At 42.7% G+C, this 25,902-nt stretch overlaps 1 protein-coding gene and 1 long non-coding RNA gene across 2 annotated transcripts in view; one reads left to right on the forward strand and one right to left on the reverse strand.

Moving 5' to 3' along the window:
• LOC132394233 (uncharacterized) overlaps positions 1–25,902 on the forward strand; it is a 112,697-nt gene that overhangs the window by 14,130 nt on the left and 72,665 nt on the right. The gene's annotated exons all lie outside the window — the stretch shown is intronic.
• LOC132394232 (neuromedin-K receptor-like) overlaps positions 21,477–25,902 on the reverse strand; it is a 67,995-nt gene continuing 63,569 nt past the window's right edge. The window contains exon 5 of the mRNA XM_059970112.1: positions 21,477–21,786. Within this exon, the coding sequence (XP_059826095.1) occupies positions 21,477–21,786 (310 nt within the window). The remainder of the gene's footprint in view (positions 21,787–25,902) is intronic.

The following is a 25,902-nucleotide window of genomic DNA, read 5'->3' on the forward strand; positions in this document are numbered from 1 at the left end:
TGTCTATTACAAACCCACAGACTCTCACAGCTACATGGACTGTACCTCCTCTCACCCTGTCACTTGTAAAAACACCATCCTCTTCTCTCAATTCCTCCATCTCCGCCGCATCTGCTGTCAGGATGAGGTTTTTTGTTCCAGATCGAAGGAGATGTCCTCCTCCTTCAAAGAAAGCATCTCTTCCATTTCATGTGCATCTGTCTCACCCCATCCTCCTGCCACTCTATCAGGGATAGGGTTCCTCTTGTCCTCACCTACCACCCACCAGACTCTGCATCCAGCACATAATTCTCTGAAACTTCCGCAATCTCCAATGAGATCCCACCACCAAGCACATCTTTCCCTCCCCCACCCTCCCCGCTTACTGCTTTCCAAAGGGATCACTCCCTGCATGGTTCTCTTGTCCATTCGTCCCTCCCACTGATCTCTCTACTGCTACTTACCCTAGCAAGTAGAACATCTGCCCTGCCCCTACACCTCCACCCTCACTACCATTCAGGACCATAAATAGTCCTTCCAGGTGAGGTAACACTTCAGCTGTGAGACAAATACTGTGTCCAGTGCTCCCGGTGAGACTATTAGGACTAAAGTATATTAGGAGACCACTTCATCAAGCACCTATGCCAGAAAAAGTGAGACCTCCCAGTGGCCACCCATTTTAATTCCTTCCCATTCCCATTTCGATATGTCCATCCATGGCCTCCTCCATTGTCGTTATGAGGCCACACTCAGGTTGGAGGAGCAACACCTTATATTGATAGCCTCCAACCCAATGGCCTGAACATCGATTTCTCAAACCACCAGTAGTGGCTCTTCTTCCCCCCCCCCCCCCACCACTTCACCATTGCCCATTCCCTTTTCCCCCCTCACCTTATCTTCTTGCCTTCCCATCACCTCCTTCAGGTGCTCCTCCCCCTTCCCTTTCTTCCATGGCCTTCTGTCCTCTCCTATCAGACTCCCCATCTCCAGCCCTGTATCTCTTTCATGAATCAACTTCCCAGTTGTTTACTTTGTCCCTCCCCTCCCAGTTTCACTAATCACCCTGTGTTTCTCCCTCCCTCTCCCCACCTTTTAAACGTACTCCTCATCTTTTTTGCTCTAGTCTTGCTGAACAGTTTAAACCTGAAATGTCGACTGTACTCTTTTCCATAGATGCTGCCTGGCCTGCTGAGTTCCTCCAGCATTTTGTGCGTATTGCTTGGATTTCCAGCATCTGCACATTTTCTCTTGTTTGTGACTAATCCTCCATCGTGAGTTCCAAGGATTCCCTCCCCATCTGTTGGAAGCATCTCCTTCCCACCTCTGTCCTGAATTGCTGAGCCTTAAAGCTCAGATTGTGATCCCTGGATTTATAGACACCAGAGCCAGAAGAAACATCACTTTTTATTCCTCTTAACTCAAAAGGTTGTAAAAGCTGTAAACTTAATTTCTGCTGACATGACAACACTCTCCCATCTCAAGAATCAGCCTCGTGGCCTTTCATTGCAAACGTTGTTCAGGTTCAGCACTTCTCTGCTTTATGAACTGGAAGTGTCTCTCTCACGCTCATGCTCAGAGGCTGAGGAGCCCATTGTACATTATCTGTCTTCTCCTAGGATTTTGGATGTTACTTGAGTTCCTATCTTCCCTAGCAAGGCCATCTGCAGCAAATTACGCAGCCCTTTCTGTAACAACCTAATTTGGAATGTCTTATCTCACACATTATTCTTCTGCTTGCACGTGTTATTTTGTATGGCTGGGGAACCTGTCCCAGTTTGTTGTCAAGGTTCTGTTGAGGCAGAGTGAATGGTTGTGACGGCACTAGAAATGTATCACTCAGTGTGTGGGGGGTGTATGTGGTTCATCACCATTTAAGCTGATGGTATGTACAGACACATCTTCCTTGGGTTTCTCAAAGGGCTGAGCTTCTCCTTAGATGCTTAAAGCAGGATGTTTCATTGCAGTAGATGATGTTTAATGTTTACAGGTCAGCCACTTGTTAGTTTTTTGGGGTTTGGCCTGTGCTTCAGTAAGGGCTGCAGACTTCAGTCAGTGTGTGGTGTTTTTAAAGTCTTCTCTCTGTGGCGGTCTTGTTCGGCTGTCAGCCATTAGTAATTTCTAAGAACAATGTTTTTGTCACTGTGCATCAGGAGGTTTAGTTCATGGTAGCACAGGGAATTATTTGAGCTTAGTGCTGTAGGGATGACTGTCACAGCTTCCAGGTGAGTGATGTCTACTGAGGCCGTATTTTGCAGTTGCTTAGGACAGGATATAAAATTGTCTCTGTTGTCCTGGGTGAGACTCATTGTTTGCAAATGAGCTTTACTCTTGTCTTGACTTAACTCCCATGTTGTAGAGGTATTGTTCATAAGACAGTGTATGGCCAAGAGTGAAGCCATGGTATTTTGGTGTCAGGGGTGAATGGCCAGAACTATAAGTGCTTCCCTGGATTTCAGATTATTCAGATGGATTAATTTGGTAGTGTTTGTTAAGTTTCCATTTTCTACATTAGGTTTTCCAAGTATACTGAGTGATATCATTTAAATATTCTGGAATGCCTTTACTCATCATCTTGTGTGAGGAGCCATAACTCTGGGTGCTTAAGTTGCCAATGTCTAGTGCCAGCATTGATTTCATAACTGTGTGTGGGCGTCTGATTTTACCTTCGGGATGTACAGGGATCAGACAGCTACTGCTGATGGAATAAATTGGGTAAATAATTTTATTGGATTTCATAGTTTACTTGAGTTTTAATATTATGTCATAGACAGAGAGCATGTCGACCCTGTCTTCAGGACTTCCATCCTCATTGTGAATGGTCAATGATGAAACCAAATTACAAACAATGGAAATATGAAATCTGGGCAGCCCAGCGAGATTCAGGGAAAAACTCCTGTCAGGGTGATGGTTGTGGTTGTAAGAGGTGACTCACCCAAGCTCTGTGTTCCTCAGGGCAGTGTCCTAGGCTTGGCCACCTTTAGCTGTAAACTTCTTTCCACCATGTCAAAAGCTGGTGAGACATGGGTGGGAACTGAAGTCCAGAGGCAGAGGATGGGGCAGTTGGCACACAAGTAATGGCAGCTTGTGGGGAGTTTATGAGGAAGGATAGGCAGATGATAGAGCAAAGATACACTCAGCCTGATGGTTTGAGATGTCTATTTTAATGCAGGGAGTATCATAAACAAGGTGGATGCACTTAGAGCGTGGATCAGTACATGGAACTATGATGTTGTGACCATGATGTCTCAGTAGAGGAATGGCTGCTGAATGTGTCCAGCTTTAGATGTTTCAGAAAGAACAGACAGGGAGGCAAAAGAGGTGGAGGAGTGGCATTGTTATTCAGAGATAGTATCATGGCTGCAGAAAAGGAGGAAGTCATGGAGGGATTGTCCACTTAGTCATTGTGGCTGGAAGTCAGAAACAGGAAGAGGGCAATAACTCTTCTGGGTGACCCCCCCCCCCACCCAATAATAAAAGAGACATTGATGATCAGATAGAGAGGCAGATTCTGGAATGGTGCAATAATAATAGGGTTGTTGTGATGGGTGATTTTAACTTTTTGACTGGAATCTCCTTAGAGAAAAGGCTTTGGATGGGTTGGAGTTTGTCTGGTGTGTTCAGGAAGGTCTCCTGACACAATATCTAGACTAGCCAACTAGAGAAGAGGCCGTACTTGATCTGTTATTGGGAAATGAACCTGGTCAGGTGTCAGATCTCTTAGTGGGAGAGTATTTTGGAGGCATTGATCACAACTCTATCTCCTCTACCATAGTGCTGGAGTGGCATAGGAGCAGACAATCTGGAAAATATTTAATTGGGGTAGGGGAAAAGATTATGCTATTAGGCAGGAACCTGGGAGCATAAATTAGGAGCAGATGTTCTCAGGGAAGTGCATGGAAGAAATATGGCAAATGTTCAGGGAACATTTGCATGGTGTTCTGCATAGGTATGTTCCACTGAGGCAGGGAAAGGATGGTAGGGTTAAAGAACCATGATGTACAAACAATGTAGAAAATCTTGTTACAAAAAAAAAAGAAAAGCTTATGAAAGGTTCAAGAAATCAGGTACTGATAGAGTTCTAGAAAATTACAACGTTGCCAGGAAGGAACTTAAGAATATGGAGAAATTAGGAGAGCCAGAAGGGGCTATGAGAAGGCCTTAGTGTCCAGAATTAAGGAAAACCACAAGGCATTCTACAAGTATGTAAAGAGCAAGAGGATGAGCCGTGTGAGAATAGGACCAATCAGGAGTAAGAGTGGAAACATGTGCATGGAGTTGGAGGAGGTAGTGGAGGTACTTAATTAATACTGTGTTTCAGTATTCCCCAGTGAAAAGGACCTTGGTAATTGTGGGGATGACTTACATCTGACTGAAAACCTTGAGTGTATAGACATTAATGAACAGAATGTGCTGGAGCTTTTGAAAGGTATTAAGTAAGATAAGTTGCCCGGACCAGACGAGATATACACCAGGCTACCAGGCCACTGTGGGAAGCAAAGGAGGAGATTGCTGAGCCTCTGGCAATGATCTTTGCATCATCAATAGGGATGGAAAAAATACCAGAGGATTGGAAAGCTGAAAATGTTGTTCTCTTGTTCAAGAAAGGGAGTAGAGATAACCCAAGAAATTATAGACCTGTGAGTCTTACTTCAGTGGTGGGTAAGTTGTTGAAGATCCTGAGAGGCAGGATTTATGAGCATTTGGAGAGACATAATCCACTTAGGGATTGTCAGCATGGCTTTGTTAACTGCAGGTTGTGCCTTTGGAACCTGACTGAATACTTCGAGGATGTAACAAAACATATTGATGAAGGTAGAGCAGTGGATGTAGTGTATATGGGTTTCAGTAAGGCATTTGATAAGGTTCCCCATGTAAGCCTCATTTAGAAAGAAAGGAGACCTTGCTTTGTGGATCCAAATTTGGCTTGCTCACAGAAAGCAAAGGGTGGTTGTTGATGGTTCGTATCCTGCATGGAGGATGGTGACTAGTGGTGTTCCGCAGGGATCTGTTCTGGGACCCTTCCTTTTTGTGATTTTTATAATTGGCCTGCATGAGGAACTAGAAAGGTGGGTTAGTAAGTTTGCTGATAACACAAAAGCATTGTGGATAGTCTGGCGGGCTGTCAGAGGTTACAGTGTAACAACGATGGGATGCAGAACTAGTCTGAGAAGTGGCAGGTGGAGTTCAACCCAGATAAGTGTGAAGTTGTGCAGTTCAATAGATCTAATTTGAAGACAGAATATAATATTAATGGTAAGACTCTTGGCAGTGTGGAGGATCAGTGAGATCTTGGGATCCATGTCCATAGGACACTCAAAGCTGCTGTGTATTGTTAAGAAGGCTTATGGTGTGTTGGCCTTCAACAACCATGGGATTGAGTTCAGGAGCCATGAGGTAATGTTACAGCTACATAGGACCCTGGTCAGGCCCCACTTGGAGAACTGTGCTCAGTTCTGACCACCTCACTACAGGAAGGATGTGGATACCATAGAGAGAGTGCAGAGGAGATTTACAAGGATGTTGCCTGGATTGGGGAGCATGCCTTATGAGAATAGGTTGAATGAACTTGGGCTTTCCTTCTTGGAGTGACAGAGAATGAGAGATGACCCGATAAAGTGTATAAGATGATGTGAGGCATTGATCATGTGGATAGCCAGAGGCTTTTTCCCATGGCTGAAATGGCTAACGTGAAGGGGCATAGTTTTAAGCAGGTACAAGTGGGATGTCAGGGGTAAGTTTTTCACACCCTGAGAGGTGGGTGCGTGGAATGCCCTGCCAGCGAAGGTGGTGGAGGTGGATATAATAGGGTCTTTTAGATAGATACATGGAGCTTAGAAAAATAGAGGAATATGCGGAAGGAAATTCTAGGCAGTTTCTAGAGTGGGTTACATGGTCTGCAGCACATTGTGGGCCGAAGGGCCAGAAATGTTTCTATGTTAAGTGGAGGTGTTTATTGATCACTACATAATGTTCAATCACATTCAGCAGAAGAAGACGTCAATACTAGGCATGAACCAGGCAGCATTCAGACATTGGCAGATAGTGACAAATAACATTTCCAACTGAAAAACTCCTGAGCACTTGCAAAAGGAATGTGTCTGAGCACTGCCCTTCAAACAACAAATCAGAGGTCTGCATTGACCACAAACTCAGCAGGATCAACCACATAAATGTCATGGCAACAGAGTCTGGTCTACCCTTTGGCAAATTATTCATGTCCTTGCATCACACAGCCTTTAGATCCGCTTCAACGTACAAGCCAGGAGTGTGAAGGTTTGCTCCTCGCTAACCTGGAAGAGCGTAGCACCTGCAACTCATATGAAGGCTGACACTATATAGGATAAAGCAATTCTCCCAACTGGATAAGAGGATAGTAATGGAGAACCAAAACATGGAAGGTGTAATAAAACTGATATATAAACAGAGAACACTGGACTAGTCAGCAGATCAGAAAAACAGAGGTTTCTTTCTTCTCAGAGGATGGTGATTTTTTAAATGTAAACTGAAAAGACTGGGTCCTTTAAAATATTGAGTTCATTAAGCTCTGATGATCAGAAATGTTGAATTCATTAAGCTCTGAAGGATCAAAAAAGTTCCAAGATGCGATATGAGATGCTGTTTTCTGTTCTACCGCCTTCAGGAGTCCATTGTGAGAGAGCAGTGGCAGAGGACTCAGTGGGGCTGGGTGGAAGTTAAGGTGGCAGGTGAATGGAATTAGAAGATCACACCTGCAGACTGAATGTCAGTGTTCCACTTCTGCAATTTGTTCTTGGCCAGGGAAGAACATGCTGCATGTTATTATAAAAATAAGCAGACCTCATTTGGAACGATAGCCAAGTCAACATGAAAGGATGCCTGTGACCCACAAGCAGCTTTCATTAACTGTATCACAGGGTAGCTCCTTGTCTTTGCACATTCCCATGAATCCCTTTCCTCTTTCTCTGGTGCTGTTAACTGAGTGAACTGTGGTTCCCTCCCTCTTCCTGTTGTTTCTGCCCTCCTCTTTCAAGGATGCATGCTAAGTAATATGACATGTGATGATCCTCCGTGCGTTGGTTAGCATAACTAAGGGAGGGAGCTGAGGGTGTGTGGAAGTGATGAGTGAACAAATAGAAATTTGCATAATTGTATCTGCAAGGAAATTGAGTGAGGGGGCAACATGTGGAATAGATATGACAGAACATTGACGTGATGAGGTGGTGTTGTAAATGTGCCGCCATCTTCAAGTACTTGACCTGGTACGGTTATTTAACTACTTTCAACACATGGAATCTAGGCACATGCAGCCAATTAAATTTGGCATTATGTTTAATTCCCTGGAAATTCTCAAGCAATATAAATAAATTAAATTTTGCAACTAGATGTTGCAACAGGCATATGACCCGGAGACTGGGTTACTGGCACTGAGGATGGGTCCGTGGTACAGAGGGGAAAGAGAGTGAAAAGGGGAGTGGTAGTGATAGGGACTCAATAGTCAGGGGAACAGACAGGAGATTCTGTGGATGTGAATGGGACACCCGAATGGTATGTTGCCTCCTAAGTGCCAAGGTCAGGGACGTCTCAGATCACGCCCACAATATTTTGGAGAGGGAGGGAGAGCAGCCAGATGTCTTGGTACATATTGGTACCAATGACATAGGAAGGAAAAGCAAAGATGTCCTGAAGAGAGAATTTACAGAGCTAGGTAGAAAGTTGAGTAGCAGGTCCTCCTGGGTAGTAATTTCTGGACTGCTGCCTGTGCCACACATCAGTGAGGGCAGAAACAGGATGATTTAGCTGATAAATGTGTGGCTGAGAAGCTGGTGCAGAGGCAGGGCTTCAGGCTCTTGGATCATTGGGATTTCTTCTGGGTTCAAAAGTGATGGTTGCACCTGAACCCGAAGGGGGCCAATATTTTTGCCTGCAGATTTGTTAGAGCTGTTGGGGAGGGTTTAAACTAATTAGGCGGGGGGGGGGGGTAACCAGAATGAAGGGACTCAGGATACTGTCATGTAATGAACTGGAGGTGATTAGGGAGCTTAAGGTAAAAGAACCCTTAGGAGATATGATTGAATTCAAGATGGAATTCAACCCAGATAAGTGTCAGGTGGTTCATTTTGGTAGGTCAAATATGATGGCAGAATATAGTATTAATGGCAGTGTGGAGGATCAGAGGGATCTTGGGGTCTGAGTCCATAGGACACTCAAAACTGCTACACAGGTTGACTCAGTGGTTAAGAAGGCATAAGGTGCATTGGTCTTCATCAATCATGGGATTGAGCTTAAGAGCTGAGAGGTAATGTTGCAGCTCTATAGGACCCTGGTCAGACCCCACTTGGAGTACTGTGCTCAGTTCTGATTGGGAAGCATGCCTTATGAGAATAGGTTTAGTGAACTCGGCCTTTTCTCCTTGGAGCGAAGGAGGATGAGAGGTGACCTGATAGAGGTGTACAAGATAATGAGAGGCATTGATCATGTGGATAGTCAGAAGCTTTTCCTCAGGGCTGAATTGACTAGCATGAGAGGGCATAGTTTTAAGGAGCTTGGAAGTAGGTACAGAGGAGATGTCAGGGGTAAGTTTTTTTTATGCAGAGAGTAGTGAGTGTGTGGAATGGGCTGCCGGTGATGGTAGTGGAGGTGGAAATGATGGGGTCTTTTAAGAGACTCCTGGATGGATACGTGGAGCTTAGAAAAATAGAGGGCTATGGGTAAAGCCTAGGTAGTCCTAAGGTAGGGACATGTTCGGCACAGCTCTGTGGACCAAAGGCCTGTATTGTGCTGTAGGTTTTCTATGTTTCTACATTTCAACTTGAAATTTGATAGGGAGAAAGTAAAGTGTGATGTAGCTGTATTTCAGTGGAGTAAGGGAAATTACAGTGGTATGAGAGAGGAACTGGCCAAAGTAAACTGGAAGGAGATGCTGGCAGGGATGACGGCAGAGCAGCAATGGTGTGAGTTTCTGGGAAAAATGAGGAAGGTGCAGGACATGTGTATTCCGAAAACAAAGAAATACTCAAATGGCAAAATAGTACAACTGTAGCTGACAAGTGAAGTCAAAGATAACGTAAAAACAAAGGAGAGGGCATACAACAAAGCAAAAATTAGCAGGAATATAGAGGATTGAGAAGTTTTAAAGAATTAAAGAGAGCAACTAAAACAATTATTAGCAAAGAAAAGATGAAATATGAAAGAAAGATAGCAAACAATATCAACATAGATACTAAAAGCTTTTACAAGTATGTAAAAAATAAAAGAGAGATATGAGTGGATACAGGACTGCTAGAAAATGAGGCTAGATAAATAATAACAGGGACCAAGGAGATGACAGATGAACTAAATAAATGCTTTGCATCAGTCTTCACTGTGGAAGAAACTAGCAATGTCCCAGTTGTTGAAGGGTCTGAGGGAGGAGAAATGAGCTCAGTTACTATTACAAGAGAAAAGGTGCTCAAAAAGCTGAAGGACCTAGGGCAGGGGTCGGCAACCTTTACCACTGAAAGAGCCATTTGGACCCGTTTCACACAGAAAACACTGGGAGCCACAAAACCCGTTTGACATTTAAAATGAAATAACACTGCATACAACGTTTTTTTTGCCTTTCTGCTATGTATAAACAAACTATAATGTGTTGCATTTATGAAATAAATGAACTCCTGCAGAGAAAACAAAATTACATTTCTGCATGCAACAAAAACATTTTGAACTCCGAAAAAAAGACGTTGGGTTGAAGGTTACTTTTAAGTAAAATACTCAATGCCTATTTGAGTCCTTCTTGTATTTATGAAAAACACCGAACTTAAATTGTCCGCCAGCAGCAAACCAAAAATAACGTCAGCCAGCTGTCAACCTGAAAAATAAAAGGACTATTTCACTGAACAATGAAAAAATATGAATATACGTAAAATAATAGGCAATTAAAATATTTATCATAGTTGGTTAATGGGATTTCTGCTCCTGGACCTCAGCGCACAGCGTCTGCACATCAGGGCTGTATGACGTCACCTTCATCTTTACACAGGATCGCAAGCTGTCATCTGTGAGGCGTGCGCGATGTTTGTTTTTAATAAAGTTCATGTTGGAGAACACCTGCTCACATACATATGTGAATCCAAAGATCGACAGGACTCCAAGCGCATACTTTATAATGTTTACATAAATGTCGGGGATAGCATTCCATGTTTGGAACACAAGTTTGTCCGGTTTGAGGAGGTTTTCAACGGGCAACCTCTTCAAGGTCTGCTGTCAAGCATCTAAACTTGGACACCCATTTGTCTTTGTCCGCTATGTCGGCCAGATCCATCTCAAGATCAGGTTGACTCACACCTGCCAATGCAGTCGTATTCAGTAAGGATGGATTGATGCTTAGCGGATTGACCGGGAAGGATAATGTGGTTTTTTTCCTCTCTGAACTCACTGAAGCGTTTCCCAAATTATGTTTGCATTGCGATGATTGCAAAATGTAAATACTCCAAATTTATCATGTCGTGAGCTTGCTTGAACTCTCTCAAATGGGGGAAGTGAGACAATGGGCCTTTCTGTAAATCTCTGGCAAGCACTGTCAACTTGTGCTCGAATGCCAAAACATCCTCCAACATGTGCAGGGCTGTGCGTCCTTTCCCCTGAAGAGCTGTGTTCAGCGTGTTCAGGTGTGCTGTCATGTCTACCATGAAGTGTAACTTTTCCAGCCACTCTGGCTGTTCCAGCTCAGGAAAGGTGAGCCCTTTGCTGCCCAGGAAAGTTTTCACTTCTTCCAGACACGCAACAAAGCGTTTCAGCACCTCCCCTCTGGACAGCCACCGGACTTTGTTGTGCAGCAGGAGATCAGAATATGCGCTTTCCAGCTTGTCCAGTAACAAACGGAAGTGACAGTGATTTAAACTTTTTGCCATTATTTTATTGACAATCTGAATGACAACATCCATTACTTCTGTGCATTCCAGAGGAAATGTTTGAGCGCACAGTGCCTCTTGGTGCAAGATGCAGTGAAAAGTCAGCAGCTTTCTGTCCAGCGACTTCTGCAGTAAAACCACAAATCCCGTGTGCGCTCCTGTCATACTTGGTGCCCCATCAGTAGCTACTGACATCAGGTGGGTAGTCTTTATTCCTTTGGCTCTTAAACAATTCAAGACATCCTCACAGATGTCCTCCCCTCGTGTTTGGCCTTTTAGAGGTATCAACTCAATCATTTCTTCCTGTGGCCTGGCAGAGTTTACATACCGGCAGAACAGCGCTATTTGTTCAATATCACCTTTGTCTTTAGACTCGTCACAGGCAATCGAGTAGGCCACAGCTGAATTGATGTCTTTAATTTGCTGTCTTGTGATGTCTTCTGCCATTTTTATGGTTCTGTCTTTGACAGTCTTTGCAGAGAGGTGCATATCCCTGATTTTCTGCACAATTTCATTCTTGTTTTTAAAGTCCGTGAATAGATGTTCTGAAATCTTAATGAAAGATTCTTTTATATATTCACCATCTGTAAACTGCTTCCCGTGCCTGACTATTTCCTGAGCGGCAACAAAACTAGCATACGTAGTTGATTTTCCAGACTTCATCCACTTCTTGAAATGATTTTTGCTCAGATCAACCTTCCGCATCAGTTCTGAAACGCTTTTGTCTCTCATCTCCATCCGGATATTTTTGAGCAAAGGCTGCGTGTTTATCCTGGAAATGTCTTGCGACATTTGACTTTTTGTTGTTTGCTAGTTTCTCATTGCATATTAAGCATACCGGTAAACCAGTCTTGTCAGCAGTGAAAGCAAATGAATCTGCCCACGTATCATTAAACATTCTGTTTTCTTCAGTCACTTTTCTTTTTTTAGAATTCTCCATAGTTAGCCTACCTTGGATCGAAAAAATAAAGAAATCGCGCACTGGCGGGTGTCAGGCATTGGCAGTGGTGACGTATATTAATAGCGACAAAAACACATTTTATTTAGATTGTACAAGATCACCATAATCTTCAAATTTAGAATTTCATTTCAAAAACTAACAAACTAACATAAAATACATTTTAATTAAATACTCGTCATTTATTTTCCAAAGTCACAGGGAGCCGCAGCACAGAGATGAAAGAGGCGCATGCGGCTCCAGAGACGTGGGTTGCCGACCCCTGACCTAAGGGTACATAAGTCACCCAGATCAGATGAACTGTACCCAAGGGTTCTGAAGGAGGTGCTGGTCGTGATCGTGGAGGCATTGGAAATGTCCTTTCAAAAAAAAAATCACTGGACTCTGGCATGGTGCCAAAGGACTGGAAAATTGCAAATGTCACCCACTCTTTAAGAAAAGAGGAAGGCAGCAGGAAGGGAATTATAGACCAGTTAGCCTGACCTCAGTGGTTGGGAAGATGTTGGAGTTAATTGTTAAGGATGAAGTTACGGAGTACTTGGTGACACAGGACAAGACAGCACAAAGTCAGCATTGTTTCCTTAAGGGAAAATCCTGCCTGACGAACATTTTGGAATTCTTTGAGGAGATTACACATAGGATAGATCAAGGGGATGCAATGAACGTTGTATATTTGGATTTACAGAAGGCCTTTGACAAGGTGCCACACATGAGGCTGGTTATCAAGTTAAGAGCCCATGGTATTACAGCAAAGTTACTGGCATGGTTAGAGCATTGGCTGACTGGTTGGAGGCAGTGAGACTGTCCTGTCTCCCTTTCTCTTCACCATCTACACCTCGGACTTCAACTACAACACAGAGTCTTGCCATCTTCAGAAGTTTTCTGATGACTCTGCCATAGTTGGATGCATCAGCAAGGGAGATGAGGCTGAGTACAGGGCTACAGTGGGAAACTTTGTCACATGGTGTGAACAGAATCATCTGCAGCTTAATGTGAAAAAGACTAAGGAGCTGGTGGTGAACCTGAAGAGGGCTAAGGAACTGGTGACCCCTGTTTCCATCCAAGGGGTCAGTGTGGACATGGTGGAGGATTACAGATACCTGGGGATACAAATTGACAATAAACTGGACTGGTCAAAGAACACTGAGGCTGTCTACAAGAAGGGTCAGAGCCGTCTCTACTGAGACTGAGGCCTTTTAACATCTGCCAGACGATGCTGAGGATGTTCTACGAGGCTGTAGTGGCCAGTGCTATCATGTTTGCTGTTGTGTGCTGGGGCAGCAGGCTGAGGGTAGCAGACACCAACAGAATCAACAAATTCATTCGTAAGGCCAGTGATGTTGTGGGGGTGGAACTGGACACTCTGACGGTGGTGTCTGAAAAGAGGATGCCGTCCAAGTTGCATGCCATCTTGGACAATGACTCCCATCCAATCCATAGTGTACTGGTTAGGCACAGGAGTACATTCAGCCAGAGACTCATTCAACAGAGATGTAACACTGAGCATCAAAGGAAATCATTCCTACTTGTGGCCATCAAACTTTACAACTCCTCCCTCGGGGTGTCAGACACCCTGAGTCAATAGGCTGGTTCTGGACTTATTTCTGCTTGGCATGATTAACTTATTACTATTTAATTATTTGTGGTTTTATATTGCTATATTTCTTCACTCTTCTTGGTTGGTGCTGCTATAACGAAACCCAATTTCCCTCGGGATCAATAAAGTATGTCTGTCTGTCTGAGTGGGAATAAAAGGATCCTTTTCTGATTGGCTGCCAGTGACTATTGGTTTTCTGCAGGGGTTGGTGTTGAGACCACTTCTTTTTATGCTGTATATCAATGATTTAGATGATGGAGTAGATGGCTTTGCTGCCAAGTTTGCAGATGACATGAAGATTTGTTGAGGGGCAGGTACACAGCAGAAGGGCTTAGACCAGACTAAGAGAAAGGGCAAGAGAGTGGCAAATGAAATACAATGTTGGAAAATGCATGGCTATGCACTTAGGTAGTAGAAGTAAACTACCAAAGTATTTTATTAAATGGGGAGAAAATCCAAAAATGTGAGATGCAAAGGGACTTGGAAGCTCCTGTGCAGAATACCTTCAAGGTTAACTTGCAGGTAGAGTCAGTGGTGAGGAAGGCAAATGCAATGTTAGCATTCATTTCAAGAGGTCAAGAATACAAGAGCAGGGATGTGATGCTGAGGCTTTATAAGGTACTGGTGAGGCCTCACCTTGAGTATTGTGAACAGTTTTGGGCTCCTCATCTAAGAAAAGATGTGCTGGTATTGGAGGGGGTTCAGAGGCGGATCATAAGGATGATTCCGGGATGAAAGGGTTATCATACGAGGAATGTTGGATAGCTCTGGGTCAGTACATGTTGGAATTTAGAATGATGCAGAGGGATCTCATTGAAACCTTTCAAATGTTGACAGGCTTAGACAGAGTAGATATGGAAAGGATGTTTCCCACAGTGGGGAGTCTAGGACAAGAGAACACAGTCTCGGGATAGAGGGCTGTCCATTTAAAACAGAGATGTGGAGAAATTTCTTTAGCCAGAGGGTGCTGAATTTGTGGGATTTATTACACCAGGCAGCTGTGGAGGCCAGGTCGTTGGGTGTATTTAAGGCAGAGCTTGATAGGTTCTTGCCTGGACACGATGTCGAAGGTTACGGGAAGAAGGCCGGAGAGTGGGGTTGAGGAGGAGACTGAAGGATCAATCATGATTGATTTGCCGAACAGATTCAATGGGCCAAATGGCCTCATTCTGTTCCTATCTCTTTTGTTCTACCAAAAATCAGCCGAAGTTACAACAGTGTAAAAGAGCCCCATAGAACTGACTAACATGAGGAGATCTGCAGATGCTGGAAATTCAAGCAATACACACAAAATGTTGGTGGAACGCAGCAGGCCAGGCAGCACCTACAGGAAGAAGCACTGTTGACGTTTTGGGCCGAGACCCTTTGTCAGGACTAACTGAAAAAAAAGATAGTAAGAGATTTGAAAGTAGGAGGGGAAGGGAGAAATACGAAATGATAGGAGAAGACAGGAGGGGGTGGGGTGGAGCTGAGAGCCAGAAAGGTGATTGGCAAAAGGGATACAGAGCTGGAGAAGGGAAAGGATCATGGGACGGGAGGCCTAGGGAGAAAGAAAGGGTGACGGGAGCACAAGAGGGAAATGGAGAACAGGCAGAGTGATGGGCAGAGAGAGAGAAAAAAAGGGGGGGAAATAAATAAATCAGGGTTGGGGTAAGAAGGGGAGGAGGGACATTAATGGAAGTTAGGGAAGTCAATGTTCATGCCATCAGGTTGGAAGCTACCCAGACGGTATATAAGGTGTTGTTCCTTCAACCTGAGTGTGGCTTCATCTTGACAGTAGTGTATGTGTACCTGTACCTGTACCTGTACTCTATACTCTGTACTCTGTCCTCACACCATTTTCCCATGTATTGTACTGCAGACCCGACTTTTCCCATGCTCGTCTATTCTAAGCGCATTCGTGTGAATAGTGCAGCCTCTTATGCTGTTCCCAAGCTTTTCTCCCCTTGTAAATAAACTCCTTATTATTAAAACTGACCATCCAGAGCCCTTGCCTTTGAGACCCAAAGAATCGGTCTAATTTCCATCACAACAAAATGCTATCCCCTTCTCACAATTCCTCCGTCTCCACCGCATCTGCTTTTCATTCCAGAATGAAGGAGATGACTTCCTTTTTTAAACACAGGAGCTTCCCTTCTTCCACCATCAACTCTGCTCTCAAACACATCTCTCCCATTTCCCGCACATCTACCCTCACCCCATCCGCCCACCACCCCACTAGGGATAGTGTTCCCCTTGTCCTCACCTACCACCCCACCAGCCTCTGAGTCCAACGTATAATTCTCCGTAACTTCTGCCACCTCCAATGGGATCCCACTACCAAGCACATCTTTCCGTACCCCTCTCTTTCTGCTTTCCGCAGGGATCATTCCCTACACGACTCCCTTGTCCATTCATTCCCCCCCCACCATCCCTTCCCACCGATCTCCCTCCTGGCACTTATCCTTGTAAGCGGAACAAGTGCTACACCTGCCCTTACACTTTCACCGTCACCACCATTCAGGGCCCCAGACAGTCCTTCCAGGTGAGGCGACACTTCACCTGTGAGTCGGCTGGTGTGGTATACTGCATCTGGTGCTCCTGGTGTGGCCTTTTATATATTGGTGAGACCCGACGCAGACTGAGAGACCGTTTCTCTGAACACCTACGCTCGGTCTGCCAGAGAAAGCATGATCTCCCAGTGGCCACACATTTTAATTCCACGTCCCATTCCCATTCTGATATGTCTATCCATGGCCTCCTCTACTGTGAAGATGAAGCCACACTCAGGTTGGAGGAACAACACCTTATATACCAGCTGGGTAGCCTCCAATCTGATGACATGAATATTGACTTCTCTAACTTCTGTTAATGCCCCTCCTCCCTTTCTTATCCCATCCCTGATTTATTTATTTTCCCCCGCCCCCTTTTTTTCTCTCTCTCTGCCCATCACCCTGCCTGTTCTCCATCTCCCTCTGGCGCTCCCCTCCCCCTTTCCTTCTCCCGTGGGACGGGGGGGTCCCACGATCCTTTCCCTTCTCCAGCTCTGTATCCCTTTTGCCAATCACCTATTTGGCTCTCAGTTTCACCCCACCCCCTCCGGTATTCTCCTATCATTTCGCATTTCCCCCTCCCCCTCCTACTTTCAAATCTCTTACTATTTTTTTTCAGTTAGTCCTGATGAAGGGTCTTGTCCTGAAACGTCGACAGTGCTTCTTCCTATTGATGCTGCCTGGCCTGCTGCATTCCACCAGCATTTTGTGTGTGTTGCCCATGTAACTGACTCCTCACTTGTTCCTTTTGTGGCCAGATGCTAGAGCACATCAATACCGCATCCAGATTCTAGTTGATATTCCAGATGGGCTTTAAACGGATCAAGAGTTGGTTTCAGCAAGTCTGTCTGCATTTAAAATGCATGAACCACATGGTACAGTTGAGATGTATGCTTAGGAAACAACAGAAGAAACTGCAGAAGACCTGTAGGGACAACAGTTTTCAAAACGATCTCTTATTTTTCAACTCAATGTTTAAGCATTCTTGTTTCTTTATCCTACTTGTACTTTCTGTATTTTGCTGTCATCTGTCTTTTTCTCTACCTGCATCTAGCAATGCCAGAAGACTGATCCCACAAACAGAACTAAGTTGATGATTAAGTAAATTTTGTTGTAATTGATGACACTGGGTGAAGAACGAACATTAGACAGGAGAACCTGCCCTGTTCTTAGATGCACATGGAGCAGCAGATAGAACTTTGCTGTAAAATCTCACCAGAAAATGACCTGGATTGTTTCTTTAAGATCTTGGAATTGGAATAGAATCACAAGTGAACTGAAAGATGAGAGATAAACAATTTTTCAAGGCTGACTGTTGCACAGTGAGGTCTGGGTTTCCCAGTGGGACTCTGTTTGCTATGATGAGGATGACAAGATTTCAGGCTTGGAGTAAGGCTGAACAGAAGAGCTTCCGCCTGCTACATGATTAGATTCTTATCCAAGCTTCTCTGCACTTGAATTACTCAATTTTCCTACATAATCTTTCCTTTATTGGGTCAAGCAGCATTGGTGGAGGGACAGGACTGCTAAATTCCCCTTGAAATTTGCCTTATTTGGAGTTGCCACATACTGAAATTCACAACCTTTGATATTTTAATTGTTCCAGATAATTGGTTTTATTCTCATTAAACAGTGTACTTACAATCATGCCAAAAATATCTTTGAAACACATATTAAAATATATTAAGATCACACTTTTCACATTTTGTCACACAAACAATATTGAAGGATATAAATGAATTCTTCATTAACCACAATAATATTTATGATTGACAATAAAGAATGTACATCATTACTTCTCTGTTCATATTAAATGAATTAAGTATTGTAAGCTGTAAAGAAAATCTATTAAGATGTACAAAAAAGCTGGATGAACTCAACAGATCGGGCAGCATCCGTTGAAAGGAGTGGTAATAACTTTCAATACACACAACATTGCAAGTTAGTGACCCCATTCAAATACATTTAAAATTGAAGTATTTTAGATTACGTTACAATTATGCTCCACATAGATTAATTAGTAAAATGAATTAGAAAAATCTGGAAAAAAACTCAATATGCCAAGCAGATTCTGTGGAGACACAGCACTCGACTTCGTCCTTTTGTGAAGACTCTGAGATGTCACAGATGAGCACCTTTTGATTAAGAAAATAGCAAGTGAAAGGGCAGTGCTGGGTAATACGAGAAAGAATTGGAAGACTTGTGTAATGCTTCTGTAAAGAACAGGAGATATTTCAATGGCAGAATGGAAGTGACAAGGGTAAATAAATACATCCGTACAACACTGAGTATTCAATGGTAGAATATGGGAATCAGAAACATGCAATATTAGTAAAGCAGAACAAAATTGTTCAGGATAGGGTCAATTAAACGGAACTTGAATTTGCCACTGTACTGATCTGATGAACAATGGGTCAGCTGAGGTGATATCTCAGCAAGGTGTTGCCTCCAGTACCTTGATTCAGACCTTCCTACCACCCTGTGGTATTTATTCTGTTAAGTAATGCAGATTTCTACATAACTCCACAGGTGCAGCATCAGAGGGATTCATCTCACCTACTCAAGGACTGATGAAGGCTAAGAATTTGCTAAGAAAGAAGTCAAAATTGCCAGTTCCATTTTAACATGAAGACCACCAACTTTCTGTGACGATGAAGCCTAGCATGAATTGAAATGATCAACGTAAAATGGCCTGAATCCACTCTGAAAGAAAGAAATAATTTCAACAAAGTATTGGAAAATTGATTGCTTCTGTCTAATTAGATAATAACAGTAAAACCACTGAACCATTCATCAGACTCCAAAAACAAACAATGACTGTCTCAAGGTGTGACTGTCTGAAAAAATAGATTTTTGCAAAGTTTGAAAGCTTCAGTTTGAATATATTCAGCATGTGGTCACAAGGACATCAATGCTGTGCCACAGGTGATTAGTATCAGCACCTTAGCATGTTATGGGAATGGAAGGGGCAAGAATATGCAGAAGTGGCTTATGCTGAGGAGGTGATTAGTGTTTCTAATAAAGCTCATTACTCTCATTTTACAACTGGGGAGAATTTTTGCCACACAGCTGGGGATGGTAGCTATTGGTATTCAGAAAACTTGATTTTAGAGAACACTTTAGTTGCATATTGAGAAATACTCCAACCATCTAATAAAGCATTTTTTCCCAACTTGCCATCTAAACTATTGCAAACAATTGGGAACTGTGGAACTTCAGCCGTTCAGGTTTTTATTGCTTTGATTTGCTTAGACAAGCGTACTGGAAAGCAGAGACCACCCCCACCCTCCCACATGGACTTGCAAGTACAACAATTAAGTTGGAATGCACCCGATAACATTGATGTAAGTTCTACACACCCATTTCCAATGACAGTTTGTATATTTAATTTCATGAACTACGGATCACATGACATGTTATGGGATGAAAAGGAGTGGTCAGCAATGTGTAATGTGATGGCTGATGTGCTCATTAGGGTTCAGTAATGAATGGAATTTATTTCACTGAGATATGGATACATTTAAAAAAGTACCGTAGAACAGAAGAGTCTGTAACTTTGTCAGTAAATTAGTTTGTGCAATAAACACAAGTCCAATTCTCAAAGTTGCTTATTAAAAACTTGAATATTTGGATACTAGCCTATAAAAGCTGCTGAATAATGAAGACTTCTGATAGATCAGAATGATTAACCTGAAATCCTTACATAGTTACAGGAGATGTAATTGCAGCTCCAACAATGTGCTTGACTCTCGACAACTTCAATGAAATGGACTGGCAAGACATTTAGTTCTGTTAAAAAACATTCATAAATGTAACAGTTCATAAAAACCACAACAAGCTTCTCTGAGAAACCATAGACAATATATAGCTATTTTCTTTTGAAAACAAAATCTAATATCTTAAAAATGTTCATAATTTTGCAGTACAATACATAAAACTGCAAATACAACAATTATTGTGTTTAGCTTTTCTGTATTTCATAAGCAATGATCAGATTTGTCCTGCTTTTATACAACATGACATGTTGTCATGAAGAGCCAGATATGATGGGATAGGGAAAAGAGCAATATAAGATCTTCTACAGCTTTGGGCATTATTTTGCATGGCCTTTTAAACCTTAACAGATTAAAATTCAATGTCACTCAGTAATAAATAGAAACAAATTGTACGCCATCATGAATATCCTCATTTAAGATCTAATTCTAATATCTTGCACAGAATGGCTAAATATGCAGTGAGACTATTGGGTCATATTAAAAGTTATATTAAAGATCTCTCTGTGCTTTAGGGAGCTGGCAATGTCTGTTAGTCACTGTGAGCACTGATCAACTTCTGACTTTTACAGTTGCTGATGTGTCATCACTAACACTTTAATTAGCTGTTTTGTACAACAGACAAAATCCTCCTGTCTTCACTTCAGAAGGTCATTTTGAAATATTGGACTTACTACACAATTAATGGATGTTTTTTGTTCTTTTTTGATATCTTATTTCTTCTTTTACTCTACTTCAAACCTGAATGTCTTCTCTAAAATACATTTAAGGAACCACAAGGCTAAGGAACTTAGCAGAAAAATCTTCATTCTCCCATTAGTAAAGCTCAAATGGGGTGAATGAATCTAATAATTACTTGTGAAATTTACATAATGCAAAGATCAGTCTAGGAGACAATAAACTGTTGCACATATCACATTTCCATTTATACATTTACTCAAATATGTTTAATGGACAAGTAAAACAATATAATTTAAAAAGCCAAAATGTTTCTATTTCAACAAAAGAAATACTGTATCTACAGTCTTGGTAGTGAGAGAACAGAAATAGTACATGACACACATCCGTCTTTTAATCAGCATTCCAAGATGTATCCAGGATACCTTGGCCCTGTTTTCTCATTCCTTACTTTTTCTGGGGGTCAGGAAAAGAACAACTGTGAAATTTGAGAGCACTTTACATTCTGTACTTGCAAGCTCCTGGTTTCAGTTAATTACATTCTAAGTATTGTTACTGCCCTTTTATCTGGGAAGGACAACAAAACTGTGGACATCAGTTTGCCAGAAATAGTAAGTGCTCATCTGATCTATTTGCGGTTGATAGCTTATTATTAATCAAGCTAACTCTTTATGTAGGTCTTTATGGAGTATTAGCCAGACAATTCTACACCTGGGCTCAATCTCATTTCTAGTTGCTTTCCTGAAGAACCTGCATTTCCAAGCAGCAATGGAGACCAGCTTGCAGAATGAAGAATGAACTTTAGCAGTGCAGTTGTGCAGCAGGCTGGAATCAACAGTGCGAAATGGAGCTCTGCTTGTTCCTTGTGGAGGCTATCAGAACTGGGCCCATTCCCTCACACAAACAATACCACTGTAGCAAAAGCTATGCACACCTCTCCAGACTGAAATGGGATTGAACTCGAGACTATGAGTCTGAGGAAGGGAGAGTTCCACCAAATAAACCAAAGTGACATTAAAGAAACTGCCTCAATGTTGAACAAAACCAACAGAGCATGCCCAGGTGACTTATGAGACAATGCATTATGTTACTCTATGAGCATTCATCCAAAGACGTGTTCATCTGGATGAAGGAGCTCAAACTTCTGGAAGTGTTTTTGGAATTTCTTCGAGAGTGTCCATTGAAATTCATGTTTCGTAAATCCTTTTTCCTGTATGCCTCAGCACCATCACTTTCAGATGTGTCAAACTCCACTGTCATGTTAGATTCCATGCGGGTGACTGTGTAAGCACTGTTCTGTCGGGTGGGGTGAAACCTGTTCAATTGAAGTTCAAGTTCATCATAGTTGGAAAATTGAATGAAAGGGCACCACTGGAAAGCTTTTTTGAACCCTGCTCGAAATCTGCAAGTACAGAAACAGTGACGGTAATGTAGCCATTAATTCATTTTGAGCTTTGTGCTTAAAAATGTAATGATTGGTTACAAAAAAGGTTATAGAACCAGACAACACCCCAGTGAGCTTCAAGCAGTGTCACTAATGACACTGGCATCTATCTGCCAATGTGAAAAACTGGTTAGTAATGTCCTGCTCATAAAAACATAGAACAAATCCATTGCTGATACTGCACAATCCATCTACTCTCAATCACTAGCACAGTGACAGAACTGCCATCAACACTTCTATGAAGCAATATTTACTCACCAATAGTCTCTTCACTAATGCCCAGTTTGGCAGCTTGGCTTTTTGTAGGTCCAACAGTTCAGATTTTATCACCTCATTACTCGTCCAAAAAGCTGAACTTCAGAGGTGAGGTAGGAGGGACTGCCCTTGTCACAGTGTCATAAGAAACTACAGCACAGAAACAGGCCGGTCAGTTCACGTAGTCCATGCCAGACCATTTAAACTGCCTAGTTCATCGACCTGCACCAGAACCACAGCCCTCCATACCACTACCATCCATATTCCTGTCCAAACTTCTCTTAAACGTTGTAATTGAAATCATATCCACCACTTGCGCTGGCAGCTTGTTCCACACTCCTACCAACCTCTGAGTGAAGTTCACCCTCATATTCCCCTTAAACATTTCACCTTTCACTCACTAACCCATGACCTCTAGCCAAAGTCTTACTCAACCTCAGAAGAAATATCCTATCTATATCACTCATAATTTTGTATAGCTCTATCAAATCTCCCCTCAATCTTATATGTTCTAGGGAATAAAATTCTAACCTATTCAATCTTTCCTTATATCTCAGGTCCTCCAGACCCAGCAACATCCTTGAAAATTTTCTCAGTACTCTTTCAATTTTATTTACTTTTTTCCTGTCAGTAGGTGACTAAAACTAAAACAATATTCCAAGTTAGGCCTCACTATTTCAAGGATGTTTGTGGAGAGTAAGAATTCCAGGTTGTATACTATATACATTCTCTGATATTAAATGGAACAATTAAACCAGTGTCTTATGCCTTATGAGAATAGGTTGAGTGAACTTGGCCTTTTCTCCTTGGAACGAAGGAGGATGAGACGTGACCTGATAGAGGTGTACAAGATGATGAGAGGCATTGATTGTGTGGGTAGTCACAGGCTTTTTGTTAGGGCTGAAATGGTTGCCACAAGAGGACAGAGGTTTCATAATGCTTCAGTATTCACTATGGAAAAGGATCTTGGTGATTGTAGGGATGACTTGCAGCAGATTGAAAAGCTTGAGTATGTAGACATTAAGAAAGGGAATGTGCTGGAGCTTTTGGGAAGCATCAAGTTGGATAAATCGCCAGGACCGGATGAGGTGTACCCCAGGGTACTGTGGGAGGCAAGGGAGGAGATTGCTGAGCCTCTGGCAATGATCTTTACATCATCAATGTCAGTGGGAGAGGTTCCAGAGGATTGGAGGGTTTTGGATGTTGTTCCTTTATTCAAGAAAGGGAGTAGAGATAGCCCAGGAAATTATAGACCAGTGAGTCTTACTTCAGTGGTTGGTAAGTTAATGGAAAAGATCTTGACAGGCAGGATTTATGAACATTTGGAGAGGTATAATATGATTAGGAATAGTCATCATGGCTTCGTCAAAGGCAGGTCGTGCTTTACGAGCCTGTTGAAGTTTTTGAGGATGTGACTAAACACATTGATGAAGGTAGAGCAGTAGATGTAGTGTATATGGATTTCAGCATGGCATTTGATAAGGTACCCCATGCAGGGTTTATTGAGAAATTAAGGAGGTATATGATCCAATGGGATCTTGCTTTTAGGGTCCAGAATTGACTTGCCCACAGAAGGCAAAGAGTGATTGTAGATGAGTCATATTCTGCATGGAGGTTGGTGACCACTGGTGTGCCTCAAGGATCTGTTCTGGGACCTCTTCTCTTCGTGATTTTTATAAATTACCTGGATGAAGAAGTGGAGGAATGGGTTAGTAAATTTGCTGCTGACACAAAGGTTGGGGGTGTGTGGATATGTGGATGGCTGTCAGAGGTTACAGAGGGACATAGATAGAATGCAAAACTGGGCTGAGAAGTAGCAGATGGAGTTCAACCCAGATAAGTGGTTCATTTTGGTAGTTCAAAATTGATAGTCGGAGGCTTTCTCCCAGGGCTGAAATGGTTAACCTGAGAGGGCACAGTTTTAAGGTGCTTGGAAGTAGGTACAGAGGAGATGTCAGGGTAAGTTTTTTTTTTACGCAGTGGGTGGTGAGTGTGTGGAATTGGCAGCCAGTGAAGGTTGTGGAGGCGGATACGATAAGGTCTTTTAAGAGACTCATGGATAGGTACATGGAGCTTAGAAAATAGAAGGCTATGGGTAACCCTAAATAAGTTCCAAAGTAAGTAGATGTTCAGCATAGCATTGTAGACAGAAGGTTTGCTATGTTTTATATACCCTGATTTTTTTTTCCCTGGTAATTTCATTGAAAAACTCTACGAGATTGGTTAGACCACACAAAAAGCCGTGTTGACTATCCCTAATCAGTCTATCTATCCGATCCTTCAGAATACCTTCCAATTACCACTACTGATGTCAGGCTCACTGGCCTATGATTTCCTGGCTTATTCCTAGTATGTTTCTCAAACCATGGAATTACAACAGCTATCCTCCAGTCTTCTGGCTGTGGAGGTTTTATCTATCTCTGCTAGGCCCCTGCAATTTCTGCCCTTGCCTTCCACAGCATTCAAAGAAACACCTTGTCAAGCCCTGTGGATTTGTTTACCCTAATTTGCCTCAAGACAGCAAACACCTCCTCCTCTGTAATTTCTTTAGGGTCCATGATCTCACTGCTGCTTTGCATCACTTCTAAAAACTTTGTATCAATAAGTACAAATGTAAAATATCTATTTAAGATCTTTCCCATCTCTTTTGGCTCCAAGCATAGATTACCATTCTGATCTTCCAGAGGACCAATTTTGTCCTGTTGCTCTTAATTTATCTGAGGAAGCCCTGAGGATTCCCCATCACAGTATCTGCTAGAGGAACATCGTGCCTTCTTTTAGCATCTCTGATTTATTATACTCCTCAAGTATCTCATTTGTTCCTATCTGCTTAAACCTGCTATGCAGCTAATTTTTTTCTGAACCAAAGATAGTTTATTTTACAGAGAGCAGAGTATGCTTCTGCTACATGAGGGACACTTAGGACATTTTCAGATAACCATTTAGATGTAAGAGAAATGGAGGGTTATATGCTGTGTAGAAAGGAAGGGTTAGATTGATCACGGAGTACGTTTATATAAAGTACAGGCTGAAGGTGTCGTCCTGTGCCTCACTATTCCATGTTCTATGTTCTATGAACAACCCAAGGGTAGAGTTCCCTAGGGGACTGGTGTTCTGTGTTCCATGGGGTGGACTTCTAGGGGGGTGGGAGTGTGGGGGGGTTGGAGCTCTGCAGGGGTTGGGGTTCTGAGGGGTCGGGGTACTGCAGGGGTTTGGGTTCTGTAGGGGTTGGGGTTCTGCAGGGGTCAGGGTTCTGCGGGGGTCGCAGTTCTGCAGGGGTCACAGTTCTGTAGGAGTCAGGGTTCTGAGGGGTCAGGGTCCTGTAGGGGTCCTGAATCTTGACTGGAGCAGGCACGTAAGTATCGTTGCTTAAGGAGCAGCTAAAGGGCTGGGTAACCTGTGGTGAAAGACTCAGTTACTGATAAACATAAAAGCCTTGTTACCATCTGAAAGACAGAAATTGAAAATGAAATGGGATATTCTACAAATACCTGGATGCATGCAATCTCACAAGATGTCTTAAGAAGTTCAACACCATCTTGGACTAGGCAGCCATTTGCTGCTTGGGGTTGACTGCAGGTTGTTACATCTACAAGATGCACTGCAGTTCTTCATCATGGTTACCCTGACATCACATCCCAGACTGACAGTCTTTACTGCCAAAACGTTAGGGGCTCAGGTGCAAGGGAACATGGTCACTTGTACATTTCTTTCCCAGTTGCTCATGTAATATCTTTCTTCATCACCGTAAGCTTGAATTCACATAACTCCTTTCCCAACAGTTCTCTGGGAGTATCTTCAACAGAAGGACTGCAATAA

The sequence above is a fragment of the Hypanus sabinus genome, chromosome 5 (genome assembly GCF_030144855.1).
Source record: "Hypanus sabinus isolate sHypSab1 chromosome 5, sHypSab1.hap1, whole genome shotgun sequence".
Lineage (NCBI taxonomy): Eukaryota > Metazoa > Chordata > Chondrichthyes > Myliobatiformes > Dasyatidae > Hypanus > Hypanus sabinus.